The sequence below is a fragment of the Branchiostoma belcheri genome, unplaced genomic scaffold (genome assembly GCF_001625305.1).
Source record: "Branchiostoma belcheri isolate BF01 breed outbred unplaced genomic scaffold, Haploidv18h27 scaffold66, whole genome shotgun sequence".
Classification (NCBI taxonomy): Eukaryota; Metazoa; Chordata; class Leptocardii; order Amphioxiformes; family Branchiostomatidae; genus Branchiostoma; species Branchiostoma belcheri.
This window is the reverse complement of record NW_017804309.1, coordinates 1,178,052-1,191,042: the sequence shown is the minus strand read 5'-3', so window position 1 is coordinate 1,191,042 and position 12,991 is coordinate 1,178,052. Positions and strand designations below refer to the sequence as shown.

Sequence of the window (12,991 nt, the reverse complement as noted above, 5' to 3'; positions counted from 1 at the left end):
ATTTTGGCAACTTGCCAGTCAGTGCACATTGTTGTTTTAAAGGTCTTTCATCCATGTGATGATTTTTTTCTCCGGCGCTGTTTCTCCAGGACTCTGACATGTCGGCATCGCTTGCGGAGAAGCTTCAGATCCCGGAGGGCTTGCAGAAGGGGTGGAGCGAGGACCACTGCGAGACGTGCGCCACTCACCTGGACCAGCTGAAGCAGGACGCCATCGCCATGGTCCAGTCCCTGGACGAGGCCCAGTCCAACCCCGGCAGTGCACCCCTGGGCAACCTCTCCTCCATTGTGGGATCCAGGAACATCGCCGCCTTACAGCGCGGCGGCCACCTGCCCACGCTCAACCCGTCCTCGCACCACCGCGCCACGGGCAGGCACGCGCAGGGGAAGCAGCAGTACCCGGCCCACAGCATGCTGCCTGTCAGGACCTCACCCTCTGCCGTGGCAGCACACGCACAGCAGCTCCTGGAGGACAACTGGAGCGTCTCCAAGCTGGGCTTCCAGCATCCACACCTCACACAGGTCAGATTCTTCATCTCTTCAGCTATTCTCACAAGCATAAAGAAAGTTCTCATGAAATTTGTCAGGGGCAACTGTATTCAAGTTAGTGTTTCATCAAAATACAGTTTAACAATATGAGTTTTAGATGTGTAAGTTGCTAGGTATGACAGAACCAACTGCTGCAGTGTGCTTTGAGAGGCTGTTATGTGGCATAAAGGCAGTTTATACCAGTTGACTGATACAGGTACAGATTCACACAGGTGGGTGCCCAACCTGTTATTCACACGCTCCAGAAGAAACAAACAGACTCAGTTGAAAGAAAAGAGGGTCTTGTGACCCTCAGTTGGGAGGGAGGGGGAAGAATCCACAGGTTTGTTCGGTGTAATTGTTCCGAAGCTGGGAAGGGGGTCTCCCAAGCACACCGGCCTGTTCCTAACAATGGCGAGGATTTGTTAAGAAAATTGGAGACGCACGTCTCCCACAGATGGGGAAAAGTGTGCCGAGGTCCCGCCGATCAGAATAACAAAAGACGGCAAGCGGCCTCATTCAGGAGCACCGCCGGAGGGCTGGAGGGGACTGAAGCATATTATCTGTGACACCATTTGCTTTACCAGATGGGCACATTGTCTTTTCTCGACCTCCAGACCGCAGAGGTCACAGCTATCGTAGCAGGGAGTGACAAGGAGTAATGTAAACAGACTGGAGAAATGGTTAATCTCTTCCGGAAGGTGCATCCTGGAGACTACCTTCCTCCCAGGAAGGTACAAATAGTGCCTACAAGGCAGCTTGAGTTTGCGATGCATGACATGTAGCTGGAATGATTCTGTGTGCTGAGATAGGATAGAAATGTCAGAGTTCACAAAACCCGGCAATCTTTCCCACAGGCTTCATTCCTCGTTCGCCACTCAACAGGCAAAGCAGGAAGTGAAAGTAGTTTGCCTTTATTGCCCATGTTAAAACCAAATGGGATCGTTGACACATGTGTGTCACTGTGTGTCGGTCACTTCCTCGATACACTTGTTTGCTCCTCCTGAATTTGACCTGGCCGTGACCTCATAAAACGTTGGCCAGATTTTTTAGCGACCTTTATAAATCAATCAGCTCGTGACTTCCAAGTTGCCACAGATCGCAGCTGCTTATCGATAACCAGCAGCAAATTAGGGCTGGCTGTATATCACAGACACGACTTCTGAATGGGATACATCCGGCCGTAAGACCACGGTCATTGATATAGATGGTGTTTTAATGCCAATCCAGCCCGACCTACAATAGCTGGAAGACCAGGCAGCAAACAGAAGGCTTCCCATCTGTTTCTCACCTCTGACCCACATGTTGACAAGCAGATCAGTGTTCGAAATACCCGTCTGCAGTCTGCAATTTGCAGATAGATTTTCAAGATTGCAGAAGAAAAAATCTTACAATCTGCAATTTTGCAGAAGGAAAAAATAGGCTCCGGATTCAATAGTTTTCAATTAGCAAAGCAGTGGCGCTGTGAATAGATCGAAAACCTGCGCCGCACGAACTTGCTCACCTGCCGGCGTTTTTCAGCAGACTGTAATGGTCCCATATAAGGGAATTTGGGGTCAAAGTTGAACGATTTCGACAAGGCGACGAAAGGCGACGATAACCAAATATGGGCACTCGCCATTTTCCGATGTTAGATTTCGTCTCCCGGGAGGACCCGACAACTGCCTCGTGAATTTTCGGCAGTTTTCGCTGAGCATTTCCCAGCAGGCAACACGGCAAAGGAAACATGGCTCCTCCGAAAAACCATATTGTTGCAAAATGAGAGAGACGGAGACTAAGGTAAACTTCTTTTATTTGAAGGCTGGATTTTCATTTTCCTGGCAGGCTTCTTTGTATGTAGTGATCATCAGTTATTCAGTAACAACAAATATGGATTTTTGTTCCGGTCAAAAAAACCGGTCCACCGACGTTTCGTTTTTTTTGGACCGGACCGATAAAGTTTTACGGTCCGAACATATTTAAAAGATTGATATTTTGAAGAATTTCAGTAATGCTACAGATTTACAAAGCTATAACTATTACCGTTAACGTTATATATATATGATGTAAGAATAGGCATTATTGGTTTCAGAAGGTTGTAATATGGGGGCTTGTGTAGTTGCAGAAAGTGTTTCCAAATTGCAGGACGAAATTTTGACTCTTCTGCAATATTGCAGAGCACTGAAAAAAAGTATTTCGACCACTGCAGATGTAAGGATCTGACTCGTTCTCTGTGTTTCGCACCTGTTTTTGCAGCATTTAGTAATCTTTACTAGCATTGCTCCAAGGAGGAGGCAAACTGGTAAAAAGTGGGATACTAAAAAAGTGTATTGATTGTTGCAAACACAGAACACTGAAAATGAGCTGCGGGATCCCTGTCTGTATCTGCTTCAGTGCTTGAAGTTCAGTTGGTAGGTTTGTGTGATCACTGGTACCTTGGGATGATGACACATATCAAGCTGAGGAGAACCTTACAGAGACCTGAAGGAAAAAAAGGTCCTCCCAAGGCTGAAAGAGCAGTAGGATGAATGGGATGGCACATGTCTTTGTATGTGGTGTTCCCAAATATTGAGACACCAGCGCTGGGCAAACTCTCAGGATGGTGTGAAGAAGTAAATCCTCTCCCGTGATGTCAGGGTGCTCCGTCACGTGTGGACATGTGTTTTCGAGCCTTTCTTTTCGAGTCCATTGGTCCTGCCTCCCCAAATGGAGGATTGGATTCAAGAGAAAAGGCTTCATGCAGCTAACACAGGAGGTGGGGATATAAATCTTGGAGGCGGTGAAAAAGTCATATTCAGATTAAAGGGATAAAAGGATTACAGGGGGTATGATGGCAGTCTTTCTTCTAAACCCTTCTGGGATTGGCTGATGGAGTCAGTTTATCAAGTATGGAAATAGAAGGGGGCTGAAGACAAATCCAGCGCTGTGATTGGTGGGCATACACAGCAGTTTGTCCCACTCCAGTGGTGTGTGAGTGTATCATATATCACATTATTAATGCCCTCCCCTCTCAGCCTGCTGATTTTCTGGCCAGGAGAGGACACAGATGAGGTGGAAACTTTAGTGGCCGGGAAGGCAGGGAGAGGGAGTGTTGACTGTTGTGTGGTGTGTCTGTCCTCGGCTGGAGTGTGTACATATTCTTTGTGGTTGACCAGGAGTCAGAAGCTGAAATGCTCCCAGACAACCTGCCCTGCCTGTGGATTGAGGTAACTTTTCAGGTTTGCTACACGCCACAAACCTATTGTTGTGAAATGCATATCCAGGTTTGTATTTGTATCAATGTTGAATGGTAAGCCTTTTGTTTTGATGATTTTCCTTTTGTTTGAGGATCATTAGGTTATTCTGCATTTTTCTTTTTTTCTTATATTCTTTAGTTTGTGTTCATGGGGTAGGCAACTCTTGGTGGCATGTGGTAAAGGAAGAAAAAAAAATGGCCAGTCCTAATTTACATTGGGCACTTGGTGGAAATCCGCTGATGCCAAGTGGCTTGTACAGAGTGGCTAAGTGTCAAGGAAAGTTTCCTATTGCCCAAATGGTTCAGTGACTTTTTGCAAATCCATAGGAAATGGGGCTTGCTAAGGTCATCTCTGCTTTTCTGGAAAGTTGAAATGTGATCCTGTTGGCTTAATGCTTGGTGTGGCTGTTGTTTCTGCTTAGCAGTTGTGGCTTGTGTTCTCTTGTCCTTCATGCCTTTATGTGGCAGTAGTAAAGGAAACAGTTGTTTTTTCTGGTGGGTCGAAAAAACATCTATTCTTTGGACTGATACCATTAGAAAAGAAAGCAAGATTGGCTTGAGAGAGAGGAATTAGGAAGTGATCTAACCTGTTCTCTTAATTGACGCTGTCTTTGGCATGTATGTTTTCCTTTCCGCTCCGCTTGTCAAGATCAACAAAAAGTGCACTTTCCCTGATTGTGTGATCTGCGCTACGAAGAAGAAAATAGCGGAGTTGCCACTCGGAGGTCCGCACTTCGGGCGCAGGGGAATGCTTCTGGAGGCTGGAGGTTGTGTGGAGTGTGGGGAATGCCTGTCAAGGGTGATACTGGGCGCATGCCCCCTATTTGTCTACCTGTCTCTTCCACCACAATGGTATGATATATGGCAGCAAGTAGTCCAATAGTCAACATCTTTAACGTTCTGTCAACAGGCCCAGCCAAGGGGACAAAAGCAGTCTCCAGATTTATATATGATATGTATTTCAGCTGGTATTGACTAGGTGTGGAGACACTATAAATAGCTGAGTTGGAGGGGTTGCTTGCTGGCAGTGCTGCACTGCTGCTGTGCGGTTATCGATCAGGCCCGTTGTGCAGGGACAAGTGCTGTATTGTGCTGTGGGTTGACCTTGTGGTACTCCACATGTGGGGGTAATTGAGGGTCCGGGAGCTCAGTGGATCTGTCCAGGCAGGGTTGGAGGGGAAGCCTGGCCTCAGGCAGGGCTCCAGCTGCTACTATAGCCGGCTGCAGTGTGCTGGCATAAGGGTTTACCTTCAGCACTCCAGCCATGCAGGAACAAGACTGGACTTGCCTGACTTACCGTGTCTCAACACTGCTGGTAGGGTGCTGGGACTGTTGAACCAGGGGGTTTGGAAACTGTGTGTGGGCCTGGAAAAATCCTCCCGCACAAAGATCGGCTCTGTTTTATCAGAAATACCTGGTTCCCCTTGAGTTTTGCTGCCAAGTTTAATGCTAAGGCGACCTGTACAGTTGTCACGAATCTGATCGACCTCCTAAGTTGAGAGAGTGGGTTGGGGAAGGAAAGGGCAAACAGGGAAGTGGTGTGTTACTGTATCAGAAATGTTGTTGGCATTTGATTTTGATTGCTTCCTGTAAAATGACATTGGTGCAAGGTCTTTATTGATTGAGTGACTCCTTTGTTTGGACAGACCCAGGCCAGCGTGGGGAGCAGCCGTAGCAGCGTGTCAGAGATCGCCACGAGGTCCGTCGCGGCAAGTTCTCGGATCTACCCGACGCCATCCTCCGCCGGGTCCGTTGGCGGGACGTCAGCAGCAGCGTCATTTTTCGCCAGGTATGTCGTGCTGTGTGTTTATCTGTCCTAGAGGCATGTGGGCTGCCCATTCCCCACTCCAGTGAAACTATTTGACGATTTTGTTACAAGTGATTGCCAGAGTGGTGGCAGGGTCGAACACCATTTTTTACACACTACACACACACAGGCCGACAGACCAGTGGCAGATGTGTTATACTGACCAACATAGCAAGGCCTTTATACATAGTGGCTATGTATCAGACCATATATCACTATTATCAGAGATTGCTGTATATTATACTTTACAAGTTTACTAGCCTCCAAACACATTATGCCCAATATTCTTAAAATCCTTGAAATAATGATGCTGATTTTGATTTCTCTAGATGGACTATTGAAAATTATACCAAAAAATTCAAATTTGTTTCTAAAAAATCTACAGTAGTCCGACAGTAAATGACTAATCATCATTCAGTCAGTATCATGGAATGCCTCGTAGTTGTGGCAAGTTTATAAGCTTTCCCTTGGTGTAGGCTGGGGAATTAGGAAAGCAGTTGTTCAAATAGCAGAGTGGCAGATACTGAGTGCCCTTTCCGTGGGTCACCATGTGTGTGTTGCTTCTTTGTAGACTTTGCAAGCGTTCACCTTATCTGGAGGCAACCCTATCAGAGTCAAGGGTCACCATCTTACATGGAAACCACTTATTGGGAAGGGGGATACACGCAACCTTTGTACTCGAAATGTCTATTAGCATATTGTAGATTAATCACTCGTTAACGACCAGGGAAAAGAGCCTAGTCAGCTGACAGCTAGTTGCATTTATAGAGCTTATAGAAATCATTTTTCACCCGTGCCTTGCAAATAAGGGGACAAGTTTTGATGAACCATTAGCACACTTAAGTAGCCATTCAGCTACCAATTCTATTTTTGTTAGGGGGTTAGGCAGCAGGTAGAATTTACAAGGAGGAAGGGTGCAGCATTCTCCAGGGAAGTTAGTGTTAACAGGTGAAATGGCAACTGAAATACAATGACTTTCCCATTGACCCCACCTGTTTCATGTGGCCATCTTATTGAAGACCCTTAACTGATAACTACAGATAGGTTTGGCTGTAGTCATCTTGTGATCAGGTGAAAACCTGCCGAACCACATCAAAAAATGTCAGCTTTTCATGCTCAACACATTATCCAAAGCTGCTCCGCCTCTTCGCTCTAGGATTGATCTGCCCCAATCTCCTGCTATGTCCCTAGCTTTACACCTCTTTATCCCTAACGTCATACCACCTTTTTATAGCCATTCTTCTTCGCACCTCTGCAGGATTTGCCCGGACACGACCCTTTTCAGCTATGTCTGGCATTTGTTACAGAATGAACCAACCACATAAAATAGAAGCTAAGACAGACATTTTGCAATGTCTAATACTGTAATTGCCTTATGCGTTATCCCTTTAGCCATCCTGTCAGAACTATATTGTAGTATTTGCAAATGTTTTATCTTCACAAATCTATGTCTGAAAATGACAAAAAAAGATCTACTGTCAGTCAGATTCAGATATTGAGTGGACATGTCTGAAAAGATAAGATGGTATCTGCAAGATGTCCCCAACACTATTGCATCATTCATTATCCATGGAAAGTTTGTGCTTAGGGCTAGGTTTGTGGCAGGCGGGACAGGGAGGTAATCCCCATTGTAAGTACCCAGCTCTTGGCTGCTGGAGAATCCCGTCCACAACTTTCGCTAAAGTTGGGCATTTTGAGGAAGTGTCTTGAAGCTCTCCAGCATGTCTGTGTAGGTCTCAAGGACAGTGGTACCCAGGGTATGTAAAGTGATGATGAGTATGAAGATGATGTTCTACAGCTCAGTGTAGTTGTTGAAAAAAGATTTTCCTTGCAGTACTCTGATTTAAAGGGACATTGTTCATAATTCTCTGTCAACTGAACAATGCTGTTGTATAAATTGCCGGAGGAAATGCAAGGATTCTTGTCATCCATCAGTCTGCAGCATTAATTGATTTAATCATGTTCAGTCCCTGTTTCCACATGATTTAGTTTTACTTTTACATTTCACTTGTTCTTTCAAATGATACACAGGTTGTTGTTTTTTCCGGACATAAATTGATGGCAAAGCTTAGTAACTGCACATATACGATATGGGTGATTGTTGCATGATTCCCTGTAAATGAAACTGTCATCTTGAAACAGCCAAACCGTCTGAGAAGTGAGGTGGAAGCTACTACAGGGAAAGACCCACCTAAAAATCTGTCCCTACTGCAGTCCTTGTTGCCATTTTGTCTTCCCACACAGCCTTACATGTACCACAGGTGTGTCAATCATCATCGAAGGCGTCTGACTGACACACTATATCATATCAATGTCTTCCATCTGAGTGGAACTTCACAGGCACAAAGGCTGTGTCAAGACCTGCACACGCAGGCTGGTAATTGTGTGCCCAGACAATGTGTAATGGGACTTGTGCATGTTGATCTTCCTGACCTCCTGTCAGTCTGCTTCTGTCCCGACCTGCAAACTGGATAATTGGGCAGCTGAAGTAGACAGAGGCCGTTTCAGATTATTGTAGAGATAGAATTTTAGCATGATCTTTGAAATCTTTAACCAAAATACCACTTAATAGCACACTTGTTGAGTCTGAAATATTGATGGTGCTTTCCTTGGGCTATTTCAAATCAATTTGTTAATCCCTGGATTTAAAAAAAAAACTGCTGAACTGTAAAGACATGTACAGAAAGATTGTTTCAGGGAGCGAATGTAGTCAGCATTTCCAGCTTTTCCCCCACTTGGCTTTTCCCATGACATTCTCTTGCAAGAATATTAGTCAGGAATGTCTGAGAATCAAGGACATCATTGGTATGACCTCATCCTCTATGCCTAAAGCTGGAATAGGAGATTTATATGTCAGGTGAGTCTTAATGATGGCGGCTCTAAAGTTCTCACACACTTGTTTTGTACTTTTACTGAGGAAGATGATAGTCGCAGAGATGTAAGAATGTATTATTATCTGGTCCACTGGTCACTTGACAAGTGGTTTTTACAGGCTAACCCCGAGCTATGGAGCCAGGCCTGCTCTCTGTGATGTGATAATGACTAGCCTGAGGTGGGGGTCCGGGGGTGAGAAAAGTTTACAGCCGACTAATTGGGGTAGGGGAGGTCAGTGGAAACGTTGATGTGCATGTGATGTGGAAGTGAAAAAAAACTGTAATCCTCATGAAATTTCATATCAAGATATTTCGCATTCGTCCATAATGCTGAAAATGCACCTGTCTGTTTCCTGTCGTTGAAATTACAAAAATTTGTCGAAAATAAAAAGTAATGCGTTGAAACAGGCTTCTTGTCTTGTAACTAGTTCTTTCTTGGTATCCCTCAATTACATTGCATTTCTGCACAGGTCATCTGCAAATAATTTTATGAATGTCCTTTCCTCCCACATTGTTGAACTTGTGCCTTGTTCACCTTGGCACAGTTCCAACCACCTGTACCTCTCCAGCATGGGCAAGTGTACAGTTACCTTTTGGTAGATGTCCTCTCAGTCAAACGTTCTGAAATCTGAATTCCTTGGTATCTACTGTTTTTGTCAGCGAGGCACTTGCACTCCTGGTGTTGTTTTGCTTGTCTGGGAGATTAACATGTCACGGGGGGTTGGCCCGTCTCCCGGGTTACCACGGCGGGTTTCTCGCGCTGTAACGCGGTTTGCGTGTGTAGGTACGCTGCTGCCGGCCTCCCGGTAAAAACGATGTCACGCTGGGCCACGTTCTCTCCCCTCGTGCGTCGGACATCAAAGCGACGACATGGGGAGAGATCAAGATAAAGTGGAGAATAAACACCGGTATATTTGTCCTCCGAGGCTTTGTAAATATAAATATGGGCATTTATATATTTCAGTGTCCATTTCATCATGTAATTTTACATTGAAGTGGCTGGTCGCTGCCCCCTGCGGTGTTTGTCCGACATTAATTACCAAGTTTGTCTTGTTTGCTAATTAATATATTAACATCTTGTAGTAGCAGGAGTAACTGGGCAGAGGTTTGGAGTGCCGAAGCCCGTCTTGTGTGATCGGGACAGCAAATATTTTGCAAGCTCTTGAGGCCTCCTATATTTGTGACAAAGATCCCAGTCTTGCAGTGTTGGGGCTGCTTGGGTTGTTTTTCCAATTTGTTGAGAAACTTCTAAATGGGGTTGTTTTCTGTGTAGGACCCAAATTGGGCTGTTTTGTTTTCTTTTTGTGCTTGGCATGGGGTCCGATTCCTATCGAGGGAACCGCTTGTCATAGTCACTTAGCAGTGTGTTCACTGACTGGGCAGCAGTTAAGTTGGCTGATAGGCAGGAGGACACCTGCCGTAACTAACGTGGCTTCTTTCTTGGGACTTTGAGAAGAACAGCATGGTATATCTGGCTGAAAGGATTACATCACAGGACAGTCACCATGCACCAACTTGAACATCTGCCTGTAATGGCCAGGTATGTATATGTCTTTTAAAGTATTCTTCAAGAGGGTTCGTAATTAAACACTTGAGAAATCATCTGTTAGCAGGATCATCCTCCACAGAGTCTTTGTAATTATCATGAATCAGCTACATAGGGATGCCTGGTATAGCCAGGTCATGATATTGACAGTATGAGTTATAGTTATGAATGTACCTGTAACATGGCAATAGAAAAACTTTCTCTAAATAGTTAGAGCAAGGTGGTACTGTAAGAAAGGAAGAAACTCACTCAAGAGAAAGCATCAGCTGAGGAGTTAAAGCAAAGTTACCCAAATATGAAAATTGACAAGCTGGTGCAGATATCATAACACGGTGGTGTTGCTCTATCTCTTTGGGAGAACCCTGATGGAAGAAACTGTATCTGCTTCCCAGGGTAGAGGTAGCAGATAACAGCTCCTCTCTGTGCCACATGTCGCAGGGGGAGGGCACCTGTTCAAATACCATCATGTGGGGCATGTTGATGGGTAAAGACATCCTCCGTTTGAAGTCGGCGCATCGCAATATATTTGCAAAATATGTAGGGAACTTTACGGGTGTGGAAACTTACAGCACACTTCAGTCGGCCCATATGTGCTGTTATAGCCCGACCTGCAAACTGCCGTCTAGAATCAATATTGTCCTTATGCAACAAGTCTGTACGCTCAGCCTCTTGTCTTGGTAAGGTATATTATGCTGGTTTGAAGAGGCTTGAAAAGTGTAGGTTTTGTTGAGGGTTTGGGAGGGGAGTTCTCCTGGCAGGGAGATGGCCAGCCTGTTGGTTACCTTGCTGTGCATTGTTGCTGTGGGCCCTGCAGCCACAGGTGCCAACAGAACGAGTTTCCCTGAGTTTGCACAACTGCTCCTTTAACTACTGCTCGATGAGGTCATCTCTATTCCAAGCCTATCAACCGAAAGCCCTCCTTTCTTGGCGTCTCCCCTCCTGTTCAGCCCAACACCTGGTTAAGTGCGGGTTGAAAGCGTATTTTTAGCGTCAGCAACTGCCCGGCCATATTGTACTTTTGACCTCTCCTTGTGCCTACCTGTCCTGTATCTATTGTCGTGTTTTATGGGTGCTGTAAATATGAGTCTACACACAGAACCCCCCTATTTATCTTGGGCAGCAGCCATTGTTTGGTCACCGATGTGTTGACACAGCCGAAGACTAATTGGCCTGGGCTGGATCAAAGTTTCCATTTTGTGGTGTGGCCTTTGTCTTCTTTATGACACAGTTATTATACTGCCCAACATTTTCAGGTGACCCGGGGTCATCTAGGGGTGACCAAAAGGTGACTGGGTGACGTTACCTGTTCAAAGGGGCTGGTGCTGACCAGTAGGAGGAAAAAGCTTTTGAAACGTCAAAAAAACTTGTGACAACAGTCATGGGTCCAGTGGGAAGTATTGACGTGTGGTTCCTTGGAAGTACGTCAAGATTTTGTAGGATTTCAGCTCGTTAAGTTCACCCGCCCTAGAGGAATGCCATAAATCCGCCTTGTTAGAAGCCTGTCGGAAATTTCACTACGATCTTTCGTGTGCTGGGGAATGGAACGGAAGTTACGAGTTTTTTGAAGACCATGTTACGTGCAAGTCACCACCTCTCCGGCCCAGGTTGTTCAAGTGAAGATTACTGCGTAGGCACTGGCTTGAAGAATCCATAAATCAGTGTAAACCATCCTCTTGACCAGTCGGAATGCCGGTCATCAAGCCAATTAGAGCCATACAGTTTTACGGGGGGAGGGTGATGCATAATTGTGTCCACACCTTGAAGGGGAAAAGCTTCAAAAAGAGCCGCGGCGGAAGAGACAACATCTGTGTGAGTGAAGCCGCCGCCGATGTTATGATTGCACGTGTGGTGTAAAGAGAAGTGGCGAGTTTATACCACAGCTTCTGTCAACGAAGGGACTGTTTGGTTAGAGTTGACGATCACGTTTTGTCACACCTGCGGGAGCATGTTCAAGCAGCCCCCTTGGTTCAGGTAAGTGTCAGGTATTTGATTTTCCCTCAACCTCGTGGGAGTCGTTATGGGACCTATTTTCTGTTATTTCTGTTACTGTCCACTTTTTATTTTGACCCAGGTGATACTTTAGTGGATTTCAGAGGTCTATCAGAAATTGGTCGTCAGTTTCATATCCTGTCAGATTGGCCACTCCTATTACACTTGGTTTGATACAAACATAGAAAATCATACAGGTGAGTGGATTTTGTACGTGCTGGCTAGAACGAACCATGTTCGTACAGGTAGGCACACTTCAACATTGTAGACAAATTAAATTTGGCCTAAGTCCTGCTTGACACCTGGATGTGGCAGAAATTCCTTGCCTTGTGTGAACTTGACGTCCACCACTATGGTCCTTTCACAACATGCAAACATTATACATCATCTCCTTGTGACTAACATTCACGTGGAGTCAGCCCCAAAATGCCAAACATTCCTCCGCAATTGCGTCCTTCCGCCGTGCTCCAGTCTCCCATTGTGTGTTGAATGACTTGTGGTTTACTTCCCACTGTACTGGAGGTATTTACAACCATTGCTGTAGGGGGAGTGCATAGAGATGTGTACATAACCAATGAAAAGGTGGAAGGATCCATTGAGAGTGGAGCAGCTTGACGGTCTGTGCCTATAAATTCCCAGCCAAGCACAGTGTTACCTAGCAAAGTTGTATTCAGACGTCCTAAACATCAGGGTGGTCTGAATTATGGCTAGATTTTCTCCCAAATGTCTGTACTTTACAGTCCTACAGCTACACATGCTTACTGTACCCAACAGCTTTTGCACAGGTAGATACATAAGACGAAAGTTTAGACTTTTTGTGGTTTCCGATCAGGCTTATCCCATAGCTGTAAAGATTTGTATCATGATGATATATGTTTTATATATGGCGTCCAGACCAGTATTTCTTCAAATTTACTTTGTATGGAAATTGTATTTTTGAAGCCATAGAAATGCCATTTTACAATGAGTCATAACAAATGATAATTTTCGAGTGGGAGAGTGCTAAATGCTTACGATGAGATACTTCCGTAATCT

The 12,991-nt window shown here is 45.2% G+C and overlaps 2 protein-coding genes across 5 annotated transcripts in view; both read left to right on the top strand.

The window, feature by feature from the left end:
- The window catches only part of LOC109483677 (kinesin-like protein KIF26B), a 51,760-nt gene extending 51,663 nt beyond the window's left edge, over window positions 1-97 (top strand). The window contains exon 6 of the mRNA XM_019786713.1: window positions 90-97. Within this exon, the coding sequence (XP_019642272.1) occupies window positions 90-97 (8 nt within the window). The remainder of the gene's footprint in view (window positions 1-89) is intronic.
- The window catches only part of LOC109483738 (kinesin-like protein KIF26A), a 36,333-nt gene continuing 23,423 nt past the window's right edge, over window positions 82-12,991 (top strand). Inside the window, exons 1-2 of one of the 4 annotated variants that reach the window (XM_019786807.1) lie at window positions 82-521; window positions 5,388-5,530. In XM_019786807.1, the coding sequence (XP_019642366.1) occupies window positions 99-521; window positions 5,388-5,530 (566 nt within the window). In that variant the 5' untranslated portion in view covers window positions 82-98. Of the gene's footprint in view, window positions 522-3,661; window positions 3,713-5,387; window positions 5,531-9,938; window positions 9,962-11,649; window positions 11,939-12,991 lie in introns of those variants that run through there. The other 3 variants (XM_019786808.1, XM_019786809.1, XM_019786811.1) reach the window with 3 other exon arrangements.